This window comes from Trichophyton benhamiae (assembly GCF_000151125.1).
Source record: "Trichophyton benhamiae CBS 112371 chromosome Unknown Abenha-F-W-21b08.fp109, whole genome shotgun sequence".
Classification (NCBI taxonomy): domain Eukaryota; kingdom Fungi; phylum Ascomycota; class Eurotiomycetes; order Onygenales; family Arthrodermataceae; genus Trichophyton; species Trichophyton benhamiae.
This window is the reverse complement of record NW_003315096.1, coordinates 110,100-134,032: the sequence shown is the minus strand read 5'-3', so window position 1 is coordinate 134,032 and position 23,933 is coordinate 110,100. Positions and strand designations below refer to the sequence as shown.

General features: G+C 47.2%; 8 protein-coding genes across 8 annotated transcripts; 4 read left to right on the top strand and 4 right to left on the bottom strand.

The window, feature by feature from the left end:
• Nucleotides 1-401: 401 nt before the first annotated feature.
• ARB_01157 (uncharacterized protein) lies at nucleotides 402-1,808 on the bottom strand (the record flags this gene model as incomplete). Its single annotated transcript, XM_003012498.1, has 1 exon — nucleotides 402-1,808. The coding sequence occupies one exon, from the start codon at nucleotides 1,806-1,808 to the stop codon at nucleotides 402-404; it is 1,407 nt and encodes a 468-aa protein (XP_003012544.1).
• Nucleotides 1,809-2,064: 256 nt separating this feature from the next.
• ARB_01156 (uncharacterized protein) lies at nucleotides 2,065-2,568 on the bottom strand (the record flags this gene model as incomplete). The annotated part of the gene is made up of 1 exon (XM_003012497.1): nucleotides 2,065-2,568. The coding sequence occupies one exon, from the start codon at nucleotides 2,566-2,568 to the stop codon at nucleotides 2,065-2,067; it is 504 nt and encodes a 167-aa protein (XP_003012543.1).
• Nucleotides 2,569-3,436: 868 nt separating this feature from the next.
• ARB_01155 (uncharacterized protein) lies at nucleotides 3,437-4,698 on the bottom strand (the record flags this gene model as incomplete). Its single annotated transcript, XM_003012496.1, has 5 exons — nucleotides 3,437-3,553; nucleotides 3,648-3,929; nucleotides 4,005-4,188; nucleotides 4,257-4,505; nucleotides 4,565-4,698. The coding sequence occupies 5 exons, from the start codon at nucleotides 4,696-4,698 to the stop codon at nucleotides 3,437-3,439; spliced, it is 966 nt and encodes a 321-aa protein (XP_003012542.1).
• Nucleotides 4,699-6,876: 2,178 nt separating this feature from the next.
• On the top strand, nucleotides 6,877-8,220 carry ARB_01154 (uncharacterized protein; the record flags this gene model as incomplete). Its single annotated transcript, XM_003012495.1, has 6 exons — nucleotides 6,877-7,023; nucleotides 7,086-7,182; nucleotides 7,249-7,394; nucleotides 7,473-7,686; nucleotides 7,861-7,983; nucleotides 8,078-8,220. The coding sequence occupies 6 exons, from the start codon at nucleotides 6,877-6,879 to the stop codon at nucleotides 8,218-8,220; spliced, it is 870 nt and encodes a 289-aa protein (XP_003012541.1).
• Nucleotides 8,221-13,885: 5,665 nt separating this feature from the next.
• ARB_01153 (uncharacterized protein) lies at nucleotides 13,886-15,430 on the top strand (the record flags this gene model as incomplete). Its single annotated transcript, XM_003012494.1, has 1 exon — nucleotides 13,886-15,430. One exon carries the CDS (start codon nucleotides 13,886-13,888, stop codon nucleotides 15,428-15,430), a length of 1,545 nt encoding a protein of 514 aa, XP_003012540.1.
• Nucleotides 15,431-16,762: 1,332 nt separating this feature from the next.
• ARB_01152 (uncharacterized protein) lies at nucleotides 16,763-17,290 on the top strand (the record flags this gene model as incomplete). The annotated part of the gene is made up of 1 exon (XM_003012493.1): nucleotides 16,763-17,290. One exon carries the CDS (start codon nucleotides 16,763-16,765, stop codon nucleotides 17,288-17,290), a length of 528 nt encoding a protein of 175 aa, XP_003012539.1.
• A 487-nt stretch (nucleotides 17,291-17,777) lies between these two features.
• ARB_01151 (GPI-anchored cell surface glycoprotein, putative) lies at nucleotides 17,778-21,398 on the top strand (the record flags this gene model as incomplete). Its single annotated transcript, XM_003012492.1, has 1 exon — nucleotides 17,778-21,398. The coding sequence occupies one exon, from the start codon at nucleotides 17,778-17,780 to the stop codon at nucleotides 21,396-21,398; it is 3,621 nt and encodes a 1,206-aa protein (XP_003012538.1).
• A 1,055-nt stretch (nucleotides 21,399-22,453) lies between these two features.
• Nucleotides 22,454-23,778, bottom strand: ARB_01150 (uncharacterized protein; the record flags this gene model as incomplete). Its single annotated transcript, XM_003012491.1, has 2 exons — nucleotides 22,454-23,679; nucleotides 23,742-23,778. The coding sequence occupies 2 exons, from the start codon at nucleotides 23,776-23,778 to the stop codon at nucleotides 22,454-22,456; spliced, it is 1,263 nt and encodes a 420-aa protein (XP_003012537.1).
• Between the last annotated feature and the right edge of the window lie 155 nt (nucleotides 23,779-23,933).

The window sequence follows — 23,933 nt, the reverse complement described above, 5'->3', positions numbered from 1 at the left end:
AGCTAACATTCTTGGCGTAACTTAAGCTTCGAACTTAGTTACTCATCAGCTAAGTGGTGCGCTTTATTAATAGGATTTAACCCTCAACTTAAATACCATCACTTGCAGCATCATGGTCAACGGACAGGGAAGAACCCAAACTCATTGATTATGGTATGGACCAAACGAATTCACTGGTGACCCTGTCCATGGTCATTCTAGATGTTAATATTTTCCTCCACATCCCTCAACGTGCTCAATCATCGTGATATATGCATGTCAACCCTCATTCTTATAGTGCTATCAAGTATACCCAGGATCCTGAACCCCAGCATTTGGCAAGCAACTAACTGCCAGAAGGAAGGTATGGAATTAATATAGAATGGAATAAGGAGGACTAGAGTATTTTAGGGCCCAATCAGCTAGAGGTGAATTTCTACGTGTGGCGGAAAATCGAAGCATTCTCCAACGTCAAACCATTCCCCTTTTTCTTTATCCTCTGCATGTCGATAGAAGTCTTTCCCTCCCTCAATACCTTCGGCACCCACGGTCCAGACTCCCTTCTCCACCAACTCTTTCCAAAATATGAACAGAGTCCTTAGACTTGTATGGTGGTCATCGTACAACGGGCATTCTGGGCTCTGGAATAGACATGTACGGCTTTGCATATAGAAGAATATACGACGCGCTGTAGGAAATCTCTTTAACTCATATGGAAGAACTAGGCGGATGGAATCTGCCCAGTCCTCCTCCGGGAGGATCCAGAGCCCAGCAATCTCCCCTTCCACTGATTCCTCAAATGGGAATAGAATGATAGGACTGTGGTACACTGCACCGCGAATCTCCTGGTATGGTGTGGCATATATCATAGTCCCATCCCGGTCCCTTTTCATGGGAATTGGTGGTGGTGGGCTACGATAATCGTAGACAGTTAGCCCAGGAGCGATGAATTTGAAAGGCGGTTTCAATGCGCGCAGTAGAAATGCACGAGTAAAGCCGTGTATGGAGGACGGTATTTTATCCTCTGGAGCTAATCGTTCCGGTTCAGACTGGGTATCTCGTTTGGAAGAATCGTCAGGAAGACGTGTAGCAATCGTATTAACCAGGTCCTCCCACGCAGCGAGTGTGTCGTTAAGAGTGGAATCTGTCCAGGGAACGGCTTTCCACCCAGGCTCCAATGTACTCCCGAACTCATTGTCGCGAATAACAGGCACATATTTTCCAATCTCGGCCATGCAATTAAGCTTAAGCAACACATCCTCCAACGTATACCAGCGTCTGGTATCCTCGATGTCGTAATGGCAAGAAAAGCTAGGTATATATCGGACAAGAAGATCGTCTAAATCCATAACTAAGCCCAACCGATGCGGGACGGAGGCCATATTGGTTGAAAATAGACAGATACAGTCATAGCCCTCATCTTTTAACACCCCTAACCCTAGGTCATCATCTATACCTGTTGGTGACATTATTGACTTGTAATTATAGATTAGTACGTCGTGATAGGGAGCAGAGCCATCTTTGCGAACGACTATTTCAATCTGCTCAAGGAATTTAATCAGAGGCTCGCTGAATCTTTCGCGACACTTTTCGACCTTAGGATCGGTCTTCCATACTTCAAACCAGTTGGTTCGAAGGGACTCCCCGTCCTGCTCTCGATTGCTGCCATCAAAGCCAATTCGGATAAGGCGGTTGTATAGCATCGCGCAGAGGGTGGGGTCAAACTTTTCTTCTTCTGCTTCGTTCTCATCATCCTCCGTGTCCTCTTCCTTATCCTCTTTGTCCTTCTCGTTATCTTCCTCCTTATCCTTTGGTAGGGATTCTGTCATTTTTTGGATGCTCTGCTAAATACCAAGTGAGAGGTCGTCCAGTAGATGGTGGTTGGTGGTTTGGGGTGCCCTCCGTTCAGTCAATAACTAATAGTTAGCTAGGTAAATAAAACTTGACAAGGATCTGTGGCTAGTTAACTAGTCACAGTTGGATATGGAGTCTTGCTCTTATATGACTATGTATAACAAATTAAACATAATACTAATCCGATGTAATACATATAGCTACTCATTTAAATCCCACCCTAACAATTCATTATATCCACAAATCTAGATAGAGGACCGTAACATATAAAGCGATTGAATGTATCCTAGGGCCCTTGGCACGCTCCAGAATAGCATCTCCCGGGTGAGCAGTAGTCGGTTCCATCTCCACAATATCCCTCCATGTTGCAACATGCGCCAAATTGAGTGCCGGCACATGTTTTGTTTCCTGCAAAGCTTGGTCCGCACGAACCGTCAATACTCGCTTCGCCAATGTCTGTATCACAGGCACCCGAATGACAATTCCCTGCTGCGCAGAAGTCCGGCGTACTCCCGCAATATCCATAGACAGAGCAGCATTTTCCAAAAGCTGAGTCACCACAGATCCAATCATGATATTGAGGACCTGCGAGGCAATTAGTACAACTTGCGGGATGAAAGGGGTTTTGGTTGTTAATTTAGATTCACATACCACACGTCCCATCCTGGGTGACGGTAGTTCCGTTGCTGGGAGCACATTTCCCTGAGTAGCAATGTCCTGGTCCACAATAGTCATTGGTTGATCCACCTAAGTACGAACAGGGCAATCAGTGTCATGAGTATCCGGTTATGGGGATCAGGGGGTAATGACGGTGGCTAGGGTAAAATGGCTGGACTCACAATATCCACTGATAGAACAGCAGTCCCCATAACCCGTTTCTTCACAGGTTGCGTAACCGTTATTTGGACCACATAGACCATTGGTGGATTTTGGGGGCACTTGAACTATAATACGGCAGTGTTTCCTTTAATTAACACTCCCCCTTATATCCTTGCTTAAGGCTACTTTGATATTCATTTTGTATCAAATTTGGGAGATTGCTTACCAGGTGCAACGCAGTAGGCGTAAGCAATCCACAGGTTCGAACACCTTTCATCGATCTGGGTATTCAAAGAAAGAAAAGCATCGACAGTTATCCCACTAGTAAAATCAGAGTTAGAATTAAGACATGGGTGATAGATAGCAAGTCCGACTCACAAATGAAGAGCGATTGTGTTGCATTGATCACCAGCGACAACTTCATAGTATCGACCACATGATGGAGTTGTTCCTGTGGATGTGGGGGCAGGCGGGATGGCTAAAACATAAAGTTGAATCAGCAGCCCTCGTCTCCCTAGGGCAAATAAATATGAGTTGAGACAGCCTCTTACCGGTAGTATAATATTCTGAAGCACCTGTCGGCTGGTGAACTGGGGGCTGACTCTCATAGCTACCACCAGGAGGTCTGGGTCAAACAGTAAGACGAAGTCTATAGGGGTATTTGCAAAAAGGGAAATAGAAAAAGGTTGTACACTACCTTATACATACTCGCTGGTGCCAGCGTAGCAGATCGCATGATCCAGCTAGGTAGGGATTCCAGTTCAAGAATTGGCTCAGAGTAATATTAAACTCCGGGCTGGAATACTTTTTCAATAGGCTCGTGCTGTCGATCAATGGCATTAGCCTTCAAAAATCTGGGCTTGGAAGCAAGACTGAACTCACCATGTAGATCCGAGTGGGACTACACCAATTTGGCAGGGCCCTGGAAGACACAGCGGCTCCGAAAACTCGCAGTAAACGTTTCCAGTTCTGTGACGAACGTCTCCGGTAGTTACATTATATTTATCAGTGATAGCCTCACACGACAGAGGCGGATCTGTGGGCTGAATGGTGGGTCCACCGCAAGTAGTCGTTGGCGGGGGGGATCCTGTTGGCATTGTCCGTGTGGCTGTTCCCATAAAGACTTCACTGGTGGATGTAGCATAGGGCATGCTTGTGGAACAATACGACTGCATATCCTGAAATTGCTCGACAAGGTATGATGTATATCCGCCCTTGAGAAGGAACGGTGACAACAATCGTTGGCGGAAAACCTTCAGAAAACAATCACTGCACAGCTATGAAAAATAAGATAGTTAGTTAGCGCGGCATTGAAGATGATATTATTTAGCCCGCCATAACATCCGACCTACCAGATCTTTTTCGTAAAGAGAAGTCATGCGCTCATCGCCTGCTTCAATGGCTAACTGATCAAACCCTTTCTCAAAACATTCTGGCCCATCATACTCTGGATCTCCAGTGGAGCAGTAATCTGTAGGATATTTGAGGATATCTGATCCTTCCCACTCCTGAGACTCGATCATGCACCACGAGTCTCTGTAGGTGCATAGTGTTAGCTGTGCTTAACACATTCAAAACGTTTATAAAGAGAATAATGGTCATACCCTGATTTGAGGCAAACCAAATCGAATCCCTCTTTATATGTAAGGGGAGTGGATGAGGCAAGCTTGACTATTCCATCTTCGACAATAGGGCGATTCCCACACGCCGCATCCACGGCGGAGGTCCAGGAGGTGAGTGATTGTTGGCATTGGGAAGTGCATAGAGTGGTCACATTGTCTAATGTCCAGTAGTAGGTATCAGCAACAGCTGCGGCAACTGCAGTCCTGGCGTCGCAATCAACAGTTTGGTTTCTAAATAATAGAATTAGATTATGTCAATGGAAACTGGGGAAAGCAAAAAGACGCCGTACAAGGCGGCGATGCAAGCCGTAGTCGTATGAAATCCATCTGCAAGAGTCTTGAGATCCAAATACCCATAGATATTTAGCTCTGCAACGACGAACGGTAAAAGAAAGAGTCCTGAGATGAGGTTTCGAGGAATCATTATATCTTGACTTACGGCACTAATTGCGGAATGCTCGAGTCTCCTGAGGCAGTTATGATCCTCAATATATCTCTCCTTTGCAGGGCGAGCAACAGGAGAATCCCCGGATACGAGGTCGGCCCATGACCAAATTCATTCCAACACATACCATAATCATTATCGTAGTAATTTCTGGGATGGCTGGTGTGATCCTATTTCCAGAGCCTCCACTAACTTGATAGAGTGCGCACCTCCTTTGCATGGGGTACTCAGCACTCCTTTGCATGGTAAATCCTGGCCGACGTAGCTCGACAATGCTGGAACATATTCCTATCACCTTCTGAAAACAGGGGCAGTTCTCCGAATCACACTGGAATCACATTGCAATCTCCTCTAGCTGAGTCGAGAGGATACGAAGAGGTCGAGATGCCAATGGATGTTGGGTCGAGACGCCAAGGTTGGCCTGGGCGAAGGTTTAGCTAACTTAAGTTAGTTAGATAAAGTTAATTCTTCCATACGCCGCTCCCGATAGCCGAACTTTAACTTAGCTCTCCGCCAACCTCGACAGCTGCTATCATACCCTTTCCCTTCCCATACTCTGTCCCTTCCCATACTCACTTTGAACCTTGGCGCATATTTTATTTACGTACATATGCCATTTACATATGCAAGATCCTTCTTAATTTCCTGGGGACAGGGACATACGTTGTTCACTGATTATGCAACCGATAGTCATGGCCGAAGGGACTCCTATCACCGGCTGGGAAGCTGCATTGTCGAGCTCGTATCTGAATAGGATGTTTCTCTTTCAGTTATTATTGACAAGGCTTGACAGTACAGGGGAATTGAGCAACATACTATATAGGTCGTATACGGACGTGTCTGAGTTCAATTGACCTTCATCTTTTGGGCCAGTTGTTGCCGCCATCAATACCCTCTTTGCAGCAACAAACCCTTATTTCCAAAGGGAGGAAACGAACTTTAACCCCGCTAAATTCTGACCTGATATGGATTTTCGTCACCGAGTAGCATGGGTGAGCCTATGGCTTGTCACTGCTCTGATCCGGCTCGCTGATGGCAAAGCTCTCAACGAGACATTGTATAAACCGAGATTTACGCCTCCGTCGAAGTCAACACCACGATTCGCTAAAGATGCCAATATAAGTGTTGCTGGTCGCCCTGTTCTCTACAACTCCCACAAACTCGCAAGTACAAATGACCTGCCAATCGGAACATGCGCCCCTGGGATCCCTTGTGTTAACGGAGCTTGTTGCAGTAAGGCAAGTCTGTTCAACTCCATCTTTTAGAGTCATGGCTAATAATTGTGTTGGTATAGCAAGGAGGTTGCGGTTATTCCCCGGACTTTTGTGGAAAAGACAACTGCATTTCGTATGTCAATCCACAGAAAATGTTTATTGGCGACTACACCCGGGAGTGAAAGATACTGACCATTGTTAGGAACTGCGATGCGAAAGCAGAATGTGGTCAGTATGGGATAGAAGGGAAAAATAAGTGCCCTCTGAACGTCTGCTGTAGCCAGTACGGGTTCTGCGGGTCAACGTCCGGTAAGGATAACTTCACATGGGAATCGTACGATTCTAGCCTTCTTACGGATACAGTAGATCTAACATGTTTTTGTAGAGTTCTGCGGTACTGGGTGTCAGTCAAGTTACGGAGGGTGTGGAGATGTTCCTCGCCCTTCCTGTGTAGGAGGCGCTTCTGCTGCGTTAAGAAGGATTGCATACTATGAATCTTGGTACACCATTCGCTGCGAATATATACCCAAGCCGATCATAGCTAATTCTCAGTAGGGCGATAGAAAGACCCTGCCAGGCCTCGACACCCGAGCAGCTTAAACTCGACGGGATCACGCATTTAAATTTCGGTATGGATCGGACGCCTTACGAAAAGAAAAAAGAAATTTAAAGCAGCTGGCTAATTAAACGCACAGCTTTCATGTTTTTTCATCCAACCACTTTCGAGATAACGCCCATGACAAGCACAACTGCCGAATTGATTCCTCGAGTCATTGCGCTTAAGAAAAAACACCCGTGAGTCTACCACTTGGCTAATAGCATGACTTATAGTTAACGTAAAACTTGTATAGTGGTATGGAGGTTTGGGCTGCCATCGGGGGTTGGTCATTCAACGTAAGTTATTTGGCACCGTTTGTTACTAGGCAAAAGATCTGATGATGACATGATTCAGGACGAGACCAATTCACCGAATACTCGCACGGCTTTCAGTGATATGGTCAGTACTACGGCCAATCGAGCGAAGTTCATCTCTGCTCTTCTGAGGTTCATGAAAACGTACGGTTTTGATGGTGCCGATCTTGATTGGGAGGTAAGCAGTGTCCAATCATCCCGACTTACTTAGTAGGGAATATTGACGAAAGCTCTGAATAGTATCCCGGTGCTGAGGACCGTGGAGGCAAAGTCGAAGATACTGCAAACCTTGTTTTACTTCTGAAAGAGATGCGGGCGGCTTTTCAGGGCCAATACGGTCGGTTGATCTGTTTTCGTGTGCCCATTGTGTGTGCTTGACGACTAACTTGCTGGATATTCAAAGGCCTAAGTGCTACCCTCCCTGCAAGCTTTTGGTACCTACGCTGGTTTGATGTCAACAAAATGCAGCATTATTTGGATTGGTTTAACGTAATGACATATGATATCCACGGTGTTTGGGATGCATCAAGCAAGTTCTCAGGGCCATTTGTCTGTTCTCCCACGCGCAAACCCCCTCCTGCCACTACTCTTCATGCTACAATGGGCGAGATACTGACAGCCATTTAGATTCGACCACATACAAACCTGACTGAAATTGGAGAAGGGCTAGATCTACTCTGGCGAGCTGGCGTTGAGCCCGCCAAGGTTATACTTGGCCTCGGCTGGTACGGCCGTTCATTCACTCTAGAAGACAGTTCCTGTTCTAAACCAGGCTGTCGCTTCACCCAGGGAGGTGCACCAGGACGATGCACTAGGAACTCTGGAACTCTTTCAAATGCTGGTACGTATTGCACATGCCTTCCATAAATTTTGGGAGAAGTGGCTCACAGTCTTAACACCATAGAAATCGTCGAGATTATTAATGAACACAATCTTACCCCTATATATGATAAGAGTAATTGGGCCTTACCTGTTATTGAAATTGCATTACATTTGTACTAACAGGTGTTCCTAGAGGCCGGTGTCAATTGGATAACCTGGAATAATGACCAATGGGTCAGCTATGATGACGAGATAACTTTCGCCCAGAAAATCAACTACGCCAACTCACTCTGCTTAGGAGGGACTATGATCTGGGGTAAGGAAGCGTTACCCTCTTCTCCGTTGTTATACTTAACCCTGTCCACTAGTCAAGACTGGAGACTAAATGGAGAGTCTTGTTTTTTTACTAGCTATTGACCTTGATGACCTGAATGGCACCACGAACTCCCATACGATTGGAACTGGACTTGGGAAATTCAACATTCATTTTACTGGCGGAGTGTTCTTTGACGGCGGTGATGATTCCTGGTCTGAGGACACTATTGGTATGTAACCTGTCTTACTAATAGATCCATTGGGAGTTGTTTGCTTATTGATTGATTGGAATTGAAGCCGAAGTACGGAAATCGGCCTATATCTCGGACAGCTGTTATACCTCATTTTGCGGCGAGAGTTGTGCGGAAGGATATACCGCTTTTACTTACATGCGTGGCCAGGTCGACGGCATCAAATTTAATACATCATGCGCAGATCGTGATACGGTTCAAAGTCTATGTTGTGTATCAGTTAGTCCCCCTCCACTTCTTGCGATTCATATATTCACTCCGCATAGAGAACTAATCAGAAATCTATTGTTACAGGGCGGAAATCCGGTAGGCTTTTCTAATTCCGCCGCTCAACAGAAGCAACTAATAAATTTATAGGGTCGGTGTGAATGGCGTGGTTGGCGTGGCCAGGGACTCAGGTATGAAAAAACTTCATAAGACTAGCTATTCGAACTTCTTCAAGGGCTTACTATAGGTTATAGCTGCTCTGGCGGTTGTCGGGACGAGCTGGATTCCATTCTGGCCGTAAATTCAAACCACGTTCTTGAAGTGAAAGAATTAGGGATGTAAGTTGCCTTGCTTCGTACATATTCACATGGATACGGAGGATCATACTAATGCGATATCCTGTCACGCCCTTTAGAAAAGAAGAGTACGTTGAAGTAGTCAGCCACGGACTGATGAGTCAATTCCACTAGAGGAACAAGAGGCTAATTCTAGCAGTCAAACGTGTAACGGAGGGTATCAAAAGGTATTCGATATACCCCATACGGAATCATTACATACTAATTTTGTATAGTACTGTTGTCGAGGATACATGCCCCCCGAAAACGTTCACGCCAAAGACGTAGCGCTCATTGACGCCAACTCAGTCGTGAATACATATTCGAACCTAAATAAACGAGACAATCAGTCCGCTGCAGCCAAGTGTGCCTCTGTGACAGCAATTATTCTTGCTGGTGGTGCGGTACTGGGTGTCATCACCGGCGGGATTGGTGCAGTAGCCGTCGCCGGTATAAGTTATGCTGTCTGTATTACATCTCAAGCATCTGTCCCTGGCGCTATAGTTAAGGGTGGGTATTCGGGCGCCCTAAGGCCTAGGCCTGGGAATAATAAAGTCCAAAAAACTCCCGCGACAAGAAAGAAGGGGTCTGGTCACAAGACGAAAGTCAATTCGCAAGGACAAAGGTTATTTGGAACGTAAGTTGATGCACGTCCTCTAATGTGTTCAAGTAAGAACTGATAGACTGTGTTTAGACATGCTCTGGTTACATACGCTTCCACGGATAGCGATTGTTCTGTGACATACACCTGCTCCTATGGGGTTGGGTACGATGAGGTTAGTACCTTGCCTGCCACCATTCATTATATTGTATATGGCAATCTTTGGACATTATCGAAACCATTCGATGCTAACTCGATTCTAAACAGGTTTGTGATAATCAACGATGGGGCATTGACAAGATTCTAGGAGGCAACAGAGTTTATCACTATGCAGGTAAGGGACCCTCCGAACCTTCTGCTCTGCTAACAGGATCAGAACTAACTGGAGTGTCAAAATCTCAGGTACGCGGGTAGACATGCGAAGGCAGGAAAAATGGAGGAGTGATCATCACATAAAGTATAAAGATTGGCCAACCGATCAATCCGACCGAAACTACTGTGAAGTGTATGTATGAAAGGATCGACGGGCTGTGGGGATACGATGGCTAATCTTTGATAGTGATGAATTCCCCATGGGCTCATTACTCGAGTCCGGGGGCAACGTACCACAAGCGCTCCGTGCCATAGATGGAGATGCCAACGGGTTACAAGGTATGAAGGCTTCTTCAAGAATTATGGTATCTGTTAAGCCGGTGAACGATTGAATAATAACCGGAGTACCTCAACAAACAGGAAATGAGTTCCAGTATTTTATATCAGCAACCTGGGCGCCGTGCTACTCGCTTTTGATGTCCCCGCCCCCTATCACTTGGGAATTTAAGGGGCCTTTTCCAGGAGATAACCGACTTGCTGCCACTGGATTCATCGGACAGTATGGAGTATGTATCTTCTTATATCTTTTTGCTAGAGATATCTGACAGTACTCTGGCGCTAATATGGTCAATAGTTTAACTCAATGGTTCCAGAACATAGATGCTTTGGTGAGCCCCTCGGATCATTTCTGTTATATGGATAAATTCTAACCCGTGTTACAGCTAAATGGGAAGACAATGGGGTAACTAAGACTATCAGGGACCATGGATTTCGTGTCGACACTGCTGATCCAATGTTCTCGACTCCGTATGACTGGACCTTTCAAAACTATAAACGCGATCCTGGGAGTCTGGATCCAGCCGAAATACCGGTTGATGTTAATAGTGCTGCTCATCTCCGCAGGCGTGCGAAGCAGTTAACAGCTACCTGTGCGGAAGCAGATTCACCAGAAAGCATTATGGCCAAATGGTGGCACGATAATTACGGCCCTGGCTCATCTGTTTCTGGTTCCCCTCCTCCTGCTCCAACAGACCCAGCAGAGGGACTTGATGATGCCAGCACCGACAGCTCTGTGGTACGCTCAACTCCGTCTCGAAAAGGGCACTCGATCTCCTTGCCCGCAGCGACCGACCCGCCTACTCAGGGGCAGGTTGGAAATCGACACTCTCATGGCCACTCGCGCAGACATCACAAGCATCGCAAAGGGGACTTCTGATTGAAAGCAATTAAGGGTGAGGGTTGGAATAGTTATCTAACCTAGACAGGTACCAGCTGAAAGTGAAACTACGTAGTAAAATGTTTCTCTACATTGTCGATAGAGCCATTGGATCAAATCAATCATCACTCTCGATGTGACTTTAACTACCAACGATAAAGTTAATTGTATAGTGACCTTTAACAGTTGCTACCACCAAAATAGACTCTTACTTATCACGTACAATCCCTTGTAGCTTTCATATATAGTCATAGGCTTTCAAGGCTATCGCTCAGAGTTACAATCCAGTTATAAGCTTACCGGCTGATTTAACTGATTCTTCCCTAACTATATAACTAGTTAGTTACCCTAAGCAAAGCTTACAACTTTAATAGCCTACATTACTAGAGAGCATGGTTGTAGCCCTCTTTCATCCGCGACACTCTTCTCGAGGAAGTAATTCAAGGAATTGCACCGGATGTAACACTATAGTAGGGTTATTATAGCTGGTTAAGGAAAGCTTTGTTATATTAACTAGTTACTCCGTAGTTATTATTATTATTTTTTATATTAGTTAGGGGGATTAAGTGGGGTCAGGAGTGCGGAGTAGTTACAGTTCTAGGACAAAAGTATTTTGCTTTTGGGATCGCCACCAATTTTTATATGAGTACCCCTATTCTTATATTAAATATTACACTACCAAATATCGATATTATTATATGAAATTAATAAAATAGGCTCTAAATTAGCTAGAGAAATAGCTAGGATAGTTATCCCCTATTTAATACCGTGTATACTACCTATCTACCTCGAGTAAAGCATTGATTCTATTATCTATACTCCTTATTAACCTATTAAAATAATCCTAGCCTAATAACTCCTATACTTACTCAATAAGAGCTACAAATTTAGCCTTGAGTTCCTTTTTAGGCCCTGCGTATTTCTCGATATCTAGGTCTAGTCTATAAAGAGTTACTTTAAGCCTAGCCTAAGTATGTTCGATAGGGTTTATATCTAGTAAATAGGGGGGCTAGTCTATAGTTTGAATTCTATTCTCCTGCAACTAATCTATGATCTTTTTGGCTATATATATAGGAGTATTATCTTATATAAATATTATACCTGGTTCCTAGATAGAAGGTAAATTATCCTTAAGGATATTAAAATAGGAGTTACTAGAGTACCCCCTTATATTTAACTCCGGATCTCGAGTCATTATATTAAGATCTTGATAACCCTTGCCCTAAATAGTACCCTAGATTATTATCGAGACTCTCTTTAGCTTAATCTTTAATCTTATATACTCCTTCTTCTATTTTATATTAAGTTTATACTTATAGAAGACCTATAAGTTATCTTTGCCTTTTCCTAACTCCATAGAGTATTTATTAGACTATATAACCTTGGACTACTCCTCCTAGGTATTATCCTTATATTTTAAAGCCTAGGCCTTACGTAGAGTAGCTACTTCTTCTATTAATTGAGGCCTTTTCCTTGCCTTCTAGTGCCTATAGGCTGATTCCTTAATATATCGAGAGAGGGACCTTGTAGAGATACTAATTTTAAGGAGTAAATATTCGGACTGCAATTCGCAAAGAGTAATAAAAGGGTTCTTCTTAATAGTATGTAGGATATATTAAATATTAGCTTCTAATAGCTTCCTAGGTCTACTAGCTCGTTTAATACTTTCTCCCCTAGTTCTTTCTGCTCTTTTCTTCAGGGTATATATAATGGTTTGGGGTGAAATACTAATTGCTTGCGAAATATATGAATTTCTCTAGCCGGAATCGCTCCTCCCATATATTAGAGCTCTTATATAAGGAGTTAGTTCCTTATTCCTCTATATATTGCCATCAATTGGGCGTAGGGGTGTACGTGGCATGCTGGAATAGGATGGAGATGGATGGTGTTTACATTGGTGATGCGCGCCGGAACGCGAAATTAAAAATACTTTTGTCATGTGACGTAAATATCGTGGAGTAACTAATGGTTAACTATATTCAACCTCCAACTTCTCCCTGATAACGAACCATATTGGCATATAAGATATCGACAGCCTCCTATGCTACTCCGTATATCTTAGTAGCTCTTTTGGAATGGAGAAGTTCTTCTAGTTAGTGTTAAGGCTGCTTTAAATCGAACTTTGATACGGAGTAACTAACTAGTTAACTACCAAGAGCAACCAACAGGAACGCGGGTGATCAGCCAAAAGACGCACGCCATGGCACATGTCCATGTATAGCGGGCGAATATCGATGCGCAGTACGGAGTTTGCAGCCAATACTCACCCTTCTCTTCTGGTTGTATGCTGATCTCGGAATAAGCACTTATCTTAGCACTTATCTGCTATTAATAGGGCTTCCAGCTTTGTCTTGTGCAGTTGAACTTACTCGCTCAACCAACATTTGTTCTCTTTGCCAGATGCATAGTGTTTAAGGCGCCGTACATCAACATAGGGTAGATCATCCTGCCGTGTGTCGCAGAGTCTGTTTAAGAAAGCCTTGGGCCGCCGTGGTGGAGGGCCGAACTGTTCGTTGTGCTTGCTGCCTTCTTTGCTGTCGGTGCTGCTGCTGCTGTGACTTCCTCCTGACGCGCAGCCGAGATCTTCACTGCTGTGTTCGAGACATCAAGAAAATTCCGCGGCCGACCGCAGTCATCACAGGCAGAGGAAGAGGAACCCACTGTGATGCATTTGACTTGACATTCGTTCTGTGGTTGATAGTATTTTTGATTAATGTAACTACTCGCTGTTGAGAAAGACCAGTGTGACAGCAGCGGGTAGTACTCGCAAGCCCCCGTTTCCTAGAAATAATACCCTCGTCTTCGGTGTAATTGGACTGGGCAGCACTACAACAGAATCACGATGCATAGCATTCGTTCTACCCTTGTTCTGTACATCCTCCTGCTGGCGAGCTTTGTGCTGTCGCAGGAGGTGCAGCAGCCACTGGCAGCAGATGCACCAGCAGCCCCGAAAGCGCCGAAAAGAGTTGCAATAATCGGTAATGTCTCCGTTACATATTCTGCAGGACTCAGTGATCGCCAACGCAGTTTTCAATCCAACTAACTGTCAAATAGGTGCCGGGTCGGGGGGTTCATCTACCGCTTACTATCTCCGAACTTACGCCGATTACTATTCCATTCCCGTAAACATTACGATATTCGAACGCGAAGACTATGTTGGCGGAAGGTCCACCACGGTTGACGTATTCGATGATCCATCACTGCCCATAGAGCTGGGGGCATCCATATTCGTCGAGGCGAATAAAAATCTCATGAGAGCCGCAAAGAACTTTGGCCTTGACATTCAAGATGCTGGCGTTGCTCGACCCAAAGAAGCAACAGACAACCTGGGTGTGTGGGATGGAAGCAAATTCGTATTCCAGCAGAGGGAGGGCAACTATAGATGGTGGAATATAGTGCAACTTCTGTGGAAATATGGATGGGCCCCCATGCGAACCCAGGACTTGATGAAGTCTACTGTCGGAAAGTTTTTGAAATTGTACAGATATCCATTGTTTCCGTGGAAGAACCTTTCGGAAGCCGCACGAAGCAGTGGTCTGGTTGAGGCAACCTGGGCTACAGGAGCAGAATTCCTGAAAGAAAACCACATATCGGAGGCATTCTCGAGAGAGATCATCCAAGCAAGTACTCGCGTGAACTATGGTCAAAACCTTCCCCTTATTCATGGACTGGAGACTATGGTCTGCATGGCAGCTCAAGGTGCGGTTTCCATTCAGGGGGGAAATTGGCAGATATTCAGCGGTATGGTAGAAGCATCCCAGGCCGTCTTGAAACTTGAATCCCAAGTTACAAGCTTGAAAAGGGAAGAGGATAACACCTATACCGTCTCTCATAATTGCAAGGCCAACAGAACCGAGGACGAGGTGTTTGACCAAGTTGTACTTGCTGCACCACTCCAGTTCTCTGATATCAAGCTCGAACCCCCCCTTGACAACCAACCTGACAACATTCCCTATATGACGCTACATGTCACTCTTTTCTCCTCACCTCATAAGCTATCTCCTAAATATTTCAACCTGCCGCTGAGCAACATGGTACCAGAAACTGTTCTCACTACCCTACCCAAGGGTCTCAACCTGGGACATCGCCGCGACGGAGTTGGTCCTACTGGGTTCTGGAGCATAAGCACTCTTCGAAAGGTGCGACAGCCAAATACAGGGGAGGATGAGGGCAAATATCATTACGTATACAAGGTCTTCTCCCCCGAACGCCTAAATGCGATGTTCTTATCCGGTATCCTGGGTCTGGAAGGGCCGATAAACGGGACTATTGCCGACTTTCCAGAGGCCGACATCAGCTGGAGTTATGAGAAAGTGTGGCACCCATATCCTGTCCTATATCCCCGGGTGACGTTTGAGAGCATCAAACTGTCTCCGGGCCTGTGGTATACCAGTGGAATCGAAAGTCTGATCTCAACGATGGAGACGAGCTCGCTTTCCGGAATGAACGTTGCTGCCCTGATGGTCTCTGAGTGGACGGAAGACTTCAACCCCAAGATGAACATCTTCGAAGGCGAATCCAGGTGAACCTGATTTCTTGTTATCGTGTAGCCCAACTACTCCCTTGCTTTCTGGATACTGTAGATGGCGTAATATTGTTAGTCAACTAATCCAAAGTCTCTTCCTTGGCCACCACACAGTTAACTATCGTAGACTTGGCTGTCTGACAGTCGGCCAATAGCTAGTTATTCACCATCACCGGAAGAATTTCGTAGGTGCTTCTATCGGCATCAAACGGCTGCCTGTCCAACGTCTCTGCCTGGCCTGCTCCGCCCTGCAAACGGCTGACAGCGTCCGGTGTTTTTAAGGTTGTCTCCATCGGACTAGGGGGAGGGAGGTGGATCGCATCTCCAGCGCCATCGCACCGCCTAACCAACTGGTTAACTGTTCCGAGAGCACGTCAGGCTGCCATGGGTCATGTCATGTACATGTCTCGCCGGTCAGCAAGGGAGGTCAGAAGTCACTTTCCACCGCCGGCCAGCAGACAGGCCGCAGCTCTCGCCTTCTTCTCGCCCAAAAACAAACAAATCAAAACCCGCAAAAACGCCGTCCTGGCGGTCGGAACATGTGACTGCAGACATGTGACGCTCTGGCGTTGCTGCTTTGGGATAGCTAGAAGTGCATAACGTCAGAGCCGCAACATTTTTCCGCTCGTCAACCTCAACTTCATCTTCATCTTCCTTCAACTTCAACTTCACTAACTTCCGGAACAACGCAGCGCTACAGCTGCCTCTTTAACCAACACCGCTGACTCTGATATCTCTAATAACATACACCTACTCCATCGAAGGCGACTTTGCTGGGTCAGGAACCGGACCAGGTTTCAGGACCGCTGTCTATCAAAGGAAGAATCTCTGGATCGAGGCAAAAAAGTATTTATATCTATCCTCCGAGGATTGGCGAGCTGCGTTATGAAGCAATCCCCTTTAGCGCTGGGTGGATCGGATCTCTCGCCCTCTCTTTCGCCGGTGTTATTATTATATATTTTATTGTCCTTTTCTTTTTTGCAATGCCCGTTCCCACCTGGCTTCGTTTAATTTTTTTCTTTTTCTCTCTGAATTCTTTCTTGTGAACAGGCGAATGGCAAAGGTCGAGGAGAGGTACCCCCCTGGAAGGCCCTGGCCTGCGTGTTTGCTGTCGTCCCATTCCTCTAGAAGCTCTATAGACACGCACACAGCGCGAGACCGAGTCGAAATGGCTCGTCTAGCAGGGTTTGCGCAGGCGAGACTGGTGACATGTCACTTTGGGTGCGTGTAGGGCCGTCGAGGATCTGCTTTTCAGACGGCCAGCAAGCCTGTCTGTCCTCTGTGCGATGGCACGTCGTCGCAGTAGCTGTTTGTGCATGTATATGTATGTAGAATGGTGATAGATAGTCGGCCTGTGTTTCAGCCAGAGCCGCCCGGAGCAGAAGCAACGAGGCCCCGTTTGCCTGCCGCCCATCAAAGAAAAGCCCTAGACCGTAGGAAGAAGTCGAAGAAGAGGAAGAAGAAGCAAAGAGCAAAGAAGCAAGAGAGAGAGGGAGAGAGGTTGAGCCGCGGTGTTGTTGTAAAGGAAAAAAGTGCTGGCTGCGGTTCCACCACCAGAAAAACAACCTCCTCGTTCTTTTTCTTCTTCCCCGTCGCCGTCTGCCTTTTCTTCTTCTTGCATCTGCTCTCCGTCTGCCTCTGCCCCTTCGACGTGCCCGTCCTCGCTGCCGCCGGCCTCGTATACTCTCGACTAGCCTCGGACGCCCTCCTGGACGGCGTCTCGCCCCCTGACCCGACTCTGGGCCTGTTCTGCTGCTGCTTGCAACAACCGACCGACTGTGTCACTCCCTCTCGTCCTTCCGGCGCTGCAAACATCCCATTCCAATGCAGAACCCGTCATGTCGCTCAATGGGTTAGATGATCCCTCTATCATCGAGTCTTACCAGAGTGCGCTCGCTGAGGCCGGAGGATGGTGAGTGCTGCCTGTCCCCAGTCCTGCTGCAATTGAGTTGGGCGCTGCAACCATGGTTCCTCTCCATCTTATTATTAAAGAGCGGCTCTATGCTCTTACCAACGCATGCAGACAACTCATGGCCATCCGTCTATCTGTCTGCCGCTTGCTGACTCGCTGGCTCCAGGTTCCTGCTGAAATACGTTTCGCGAGATGTCGTTGCTTTGCTGCACAAGGGAACCGGGGGCGTCGTGGAGATTCGCTCGACAATAACCGCCTACGAGGAGAAATCGCCGCTGTATGGCTTCCTACAGTATCGCCGGAGAAAGATCATACTCAGATACGTGCCTGAAGGAATCTCGAGACTCATCCAAGGTATTTTCAATCTTCGCGGTTAATTTTTATTTGTATTTATTTCTGTTATTATTATTTTTTTTTTTTTGTCGAGGCTTTTTGTATGGGCTTCGATGAAGTTATATACCCGCCTTCGTCTTGCTCAACCAACCGCATCTTATGGGGCCCTCGCCTGCATGATAATGCTGACTCTGCGTCGATAGCTCGAATCACTGTCCAGTTCCAGTCGATTCTCGACCGGTTCTCGCCTCACGATACCGTCTTTTCACTTACAACCCCGTCTGAACTCACCGAAAATGCGCTCTCATCCACCTGCATGCTGCACACCGCATCGGGCTCCATGACCTCCTCAACCAGCTCGCTGCGACAACGACGGCTTGGAGAAATCACCGAAGATGCCGAGGAGAACGGACCAGACGAGGAAGAGCGCATCAAGCTGGCTCCAACCTCGTCCAGCCATAGTAGAGCAGGAAGCGTCTTCAGCGGAACTTCAGAGGCCACCGCGGTGCCTAGCCATAGTATGCTGCGGGACGGACCTTCAAAGGGCCTGCCAGACGGTGTCATGCTGGCTCCAGAGGCGCTCTCGCACAAACCACTGCCCTCAGCCCCCGGTTTGAGCAGTCCAACTCGCGCAAATGGCATTCCTCAGCAGCACCTTCTCGACCAGCTATCTCAGCCGCTTCCCGAATCACGAACGTCCTCTCAGTCAGTCAGGCCGTCTCTCCACGAGCTGGATCAAATTACCATTCGGAGACCCAAAGTACGACTTGGACCACGACCATCACTGGATGCCAGTGGACGGCCCAAGACTGCAGGCTCCATGACTCGATCCTATGAACCTCGTCCGGTTGCGTCGCTCCCTGCGGGAATGCGGTCGAGGAAGCAGTCTACATCGCGGCCCAAGTCACAGCCAGACTATGAGCAGCCAGGGGCCCAGACTCAGGGGACAGTACCTCCTGTACCTCCTCTCCTGGTCCCGCCGCCAGTGCTAATCGGATCTTTCTCGAGAAACGCGCCTTCGTCTCCGAGATCGATCAGAAGCTGTGCTACAACCATCGGGATGACGCCGGAAAAACAGCGTCTAATGCGGGCCCTAGAACTACGCAAACAGCAAATGGCTCGACAGCCGAAGAGGGCTGAATCGAAGGCTGAATCGAAAACTCCAGAACACCTGCTAGAAGCAAAGGGGCAAAGGAAAGATGATGGGGAAATCTCTAGCAGAATTTCTCCTAAGGGAGGATCGGCATTTGTGGGCCCAACTATTGACAAGGATGCTGCTAATACACCACAAGCAGAGACAGCTGTCGTCGAGAGCAGAAAAATTACAACATCGCCAGAACTGCACGAGACTGTCCAAACACCTTCTTCTGAGGCTTCAACGCCTGATTCGGCTGTTGAGCTATCCCCGTCGCATCACTCAGTCGCTGTCGGGCAGAAGAAGGCCTGCGTTTCACCTGTTGCTGCTCCCCTTATTGAAAAGGAGGTGGACTTGGAGCCCACACCACCTCAGACACCTCCTGAGGAATTGGAGCTCCTTAAACCAGTGGCATACGCTGCACCGAAGATGACAGTTGTTCACCCAGCTCCCTCACCACAGACAGACCAGATGTCAGACCAGATGGTTGAACCTGTTGTCGAAGAATCTTCCAGCTCCCTTTCCTCGCCTCCTACCCTCCCGCAAGGTTCTCTCGATGCCTCCCTCTCCTCCTCCGTCACTTCCCACTCGATCGAAAAGTCTTCAGTGGTCACGAGCTCGTCTTCAACCCTACGAAACGTGTCGGACACGGAGTCGGACGCCCTTTCAAAACACACCGTATTCGCCAACTCCTCTCAATCGAGTATTGCTGACGAGATCCCCGACTCCGTCGACGATAATGCTCCCAAGCCGGAAGCGGAAACAGAAGAAGACGCTCCAGCCCTAGCCAACGGAACTGCTGCTGCTGCTGCTTCTACTGCTCCAGTCCCGGGTACCGAGCCGGAATCCGACCTGGGCTCGGACACTCCTACACCCCGAAGCACGACCGATGAGCATTCAGAACTAAAAGTTGAAGAGGCACCCGTCACTGTACCTTCGCCAATCATCCAGGTTGACGATAAAGAGGTCACCGATAACACACCTGAGGCTGCTGAAGAGTCCAACACGGACAAGGATGCTGATACGGCAGTGGCCAGCCAGAAGGAAAAGCGAATTGCAATGCTTGACCCCATTCAAATCCCATCCAATGCCAGTAACGCTGAGGAGGATATCCTCCTTTCGGATGATTCTTTCATGGATGAACTGGGTAGTGCAACACTACAAGAGGCTCGACCAATCACTATTCCTCGTACGCCTACAAGCAGCAGTGGAAGGGGCCCCTCCCCTGCTGACCGTTGGAACGGTTCCCGCATGGTCTCCAATTCCTCCGTGAGATCGGATATCGAGGCCCTTCCAGTCGGCGTTGCTTCATCCAGGGCTTTCTTTGAGTCAGAAAAGTCAGCTCCCGTCCTCGTTGCTAAAAAGGTAAATGTTTCCTCTGGCATCTCGAAACGCATCAAGGCCCTGGAAATGTTTTCGAGCCGAGAAGCTGGCGCGATACCAGACAAGGCTTCAAACCGACCTGAGCCACAAAAGTCTGCCTCCCCCTCTGCCTTCGAAAAATTCCGAAAGCGTACTTCTATATCTCAGTCTCCGGGATCTCTCTCCCCTTCTCCCAGCAACCTAGCTCTACCACAAGCTGCAGAGGCTGCATCGGGGAAGAACGGCGATTCCAAGTCTTCCAACAGACCCAAGTCCAAATCAGTTTCTGTCACTGCGAGAATCGTACGTGGGGCGTCAGCCAGTGCATCCGACAATCCATCGGACTCGGAGCCAAACTCCCTGAACCTTCACCGGAGCGAGATCACAGTCGAGCAAAACGGTGAGAAGTCAGCTCAAGCTTCCAACCTGAGTATCAGAAGCCCCGAACAACGTCATTCGATTTGTTCGAGTGGTGCAGGCTCTAAGCGAAACTCGTTTACTGGGCCAAAGTCCCCTTCCGTCGATACTACAAACAAAACCCCCATCACTCGACCGATGTTCGACGCTGTACACTCCCCGTCCTCAAGTGACACAGCACACGGCAACGCCGAGAGCATAGATGAGACAAAGGAAGACAAAAAGGGGTCTCGCAAGTCACGAATCATTCGCCGCATGTCCTCCATTACCACGAACCCCCTACGGAAATCGACAGCCAAAGATCAAAAGGGCCCAGCTCCCCCTCAAACACCAATGATACAAGAATCTCCAGCCAGTAACAGCACACCAATTCATGTCGTCGACGTCGGTGAAGTCAATGTTCAATTCCCTGACACCCTCTTGTGGAAGCGTAGATTTATGCGAGTCGATGAAAGCGGATATTTGATTCTCACCCCCGGAACAATCGACGGGAACCCTCGAAACACCGTGAAGCGCTACCACCTTTCTGAATTCCGAAGACCGTATGTACCTGATCATGATAGACAGGAGCTGCCTAATAGCATTCTCCTTGATTTCTGTGATGGAAATACACTCCAATGCGCCTGTGAATCAAAGCAAGGACAGAGTCTAACTCTCCAAAGTAAGTCAATCAAATCAACGCCCCTCCTCCGTCAGATTTTCAACTTGATCGTTCATTTACTGACCAATATTAACAGCCTTGATCGATGCCCACCACGCTTATACCCAATAATCGCCCTCAAAAGACCAGCCTCGCCTTTCTCTCCTTAATACCCCCGCTGCAAAATTGCGTTCATTCCGCATATTCCTTTCGTTGCGATTTTTCCTTTGCGTTCCTTATCTTACTACCTTCTACCTGATCTAAAGTACACCCCGCAGGTGATTAATTCCGATAATTTGCGACCCCGTCCATTTCATGAGTTATATGATATTATGATATCCTGTTCTGGTGGCTCCACAACCCAACTCATCCCTCCTCCCCGACCTCCTGGACCGTCGTTGATAGCTTTCTTTCCTTATCCTCCTCTCCGGCCTCCTTGTGCGTCTGGATAACCCCTTTGGTCTATCACCAAACCCTTGGGAAACAAACACCGTTAACCCAGATAAGATGCTTTTTGGAAGAATCTCAGGTGAAGCAAACATTCCTCCAGAACACAAGCCTCTGCACCATATTTCCCTTCATTTACTCTTTATTTCTACCCAATCTCTCCACACGCACCCTCATTTCGCCATTTATTCCTTCAGTCTATCCCATCCATCTACTTGCCTCACATACTATTCTCAATATTCCAATTGATTCTCCTTGAAGTTGTGTACCCTCCCTTCCCCATCCGCATCCACCGGACAAAAAAAATAATCAGGGTCGTCATTCTATCGAATCCTCTCTCTGCGCTCTTCTTTAATCTGTGCCCTGGCTCATTTATCTCTTTATTTCCCACTTCTTCCCCACTCGCTATTGTCCCTAATTTATTATACCAGTCTCTTGTGTGCCTTTTTCCTATTTGGCGTCCGTCCTTACTTGATTCTCGTCGCCGGGATCAAAATCCATTATACCATCTATTTTCCTCTGTTGAACTGTTTCTGCTCTTCCGCTTGTGCTTTTTTTTGAGGGTGTTTTGTTCTGGGTTGGCGATTCAGCTCCTTTTGATCGTGTTTCTCCTGTTTACCCCCTTCAAATATAGACAGACATGCATTACCGTTGAAGATTCTGCTTGCAATTCAATTTGCTATGTTGCATACCATACATATATCCACTGTGGCTTGTTAATATGTGTCTATTTACATCTATTAATCTATGTAAGGTAATTGTATACACAGACGGAAACTTAATCTTCTGCTTCCTGCTTCTCATCTGTTGCAACAGACTTATCTTCAGGCTGCACCTCCTGCTCGGAACCCTTATTTTTCCATTCATCCAAGAATCGTTGGAGCTTGGGTGCCCAGACACTCTCGCCGGCTTCCATGTCTGAATACTCGAGAGTCTTATCAGGTGATAGTTCGAAGTCCCCTTGTCGTGTCCTGACTAGCTCGCTCATAATAGCATTGCTTCCAACGGCAAGGCCTAAATCATGAGACAGAGATCGGACATAGAACCCTGAAGACACGGTCATTGTCAATTTTACTGCCGGTGGTTTTGGTGATGGTTCTGTCTCCGCTGCAGGTGCTGTAGGTGGTAACTTTTTGTCCTCGGTAGTGGTAACTTGCTCCCCTTGGCCTTCAGGGTCCAGTTTCTGCTTCTTCGCTGGAAGGCTTGTTTCCCCTTCCCTTGTATCTTCTTTTGGTTCATTGCCTGCCGTATCTGATGGAGGAGTTTTCCTTTTTTGACTCGTCCCCTCTTTCTGGTCTAACGTTTCACTTGCGACGGGATCATTCGTAGAGTTGCTGGCTGGCTCAGTTTCCAGAGTTGAACCCTTTGCTAGCATTTTCTTCGCAATGTCCTTCTCTGGCCCTTCGGCTTCTTCCGTAGGCCACACATACTTATGGGAGCCTCCATCATACCACTCCACAATTTCAAGGTTTGAAACCTCAACAGGTCTTTCTAATATTTCAGCAGGTGGCTCCTTGCCTTCTCTCGCATATTCATATAGCTTCTTTCCATTGACCTTCAATGCCGAGAATATAGATGGTCTTTGCATAATCTTGCCACGGAATTGCTTCAATGCCTCTTCAACTTTTTCTCTTGTGACATGCTCATAGGGTGCTCTGCTAACCACTTTCCCGACACGATCATAGCTGTCCGTTGCTACACCAAAGAGAACGACAGCCTCGTATGTTTTTGTGCATGCAAGGAAGTTGTTGAGTTGCTTGGTACCTTTGCCAACTGCCGTTATCAAGACTCCTGTCGCAATTGGATCTAGAGTCCCACCATGTCCAAGCTTGACATCTATCCATTTTGACTTCTTTCCTCGGCGACGGTTTTTCCAAGACGGTTCTTCTTGTAATCTCTGGCGCTCGGCCGCTAGCCACGGTTTGAAGAAATCGGATCTGTTGAACTGTCTCTGAAGGTCACGGAGGACTTGTGCGGAGGTGATATCTGCGGGCTTGTGGACAGCTATACAATCATATTGTTAGTAGCGATCTCAAGGGCTTAATTCTCATATGTAGCAGACTGACCAAAGACGCCGTCCATAGTTCTGGCAGCGTCGGACATTGCGAACTTAAGCTTCAAATTCAGGCGGCGAAAGCTCATCGAGGAAAGGATTTCTCATAGGCAATATTGTTGCACCTTGTTAGACTCGGTGAAATCCCCGATATCCGTCAGAAAAAAAGGCAGGTCTACCGTGTAATTGGTGCTGCGAGAAAGTT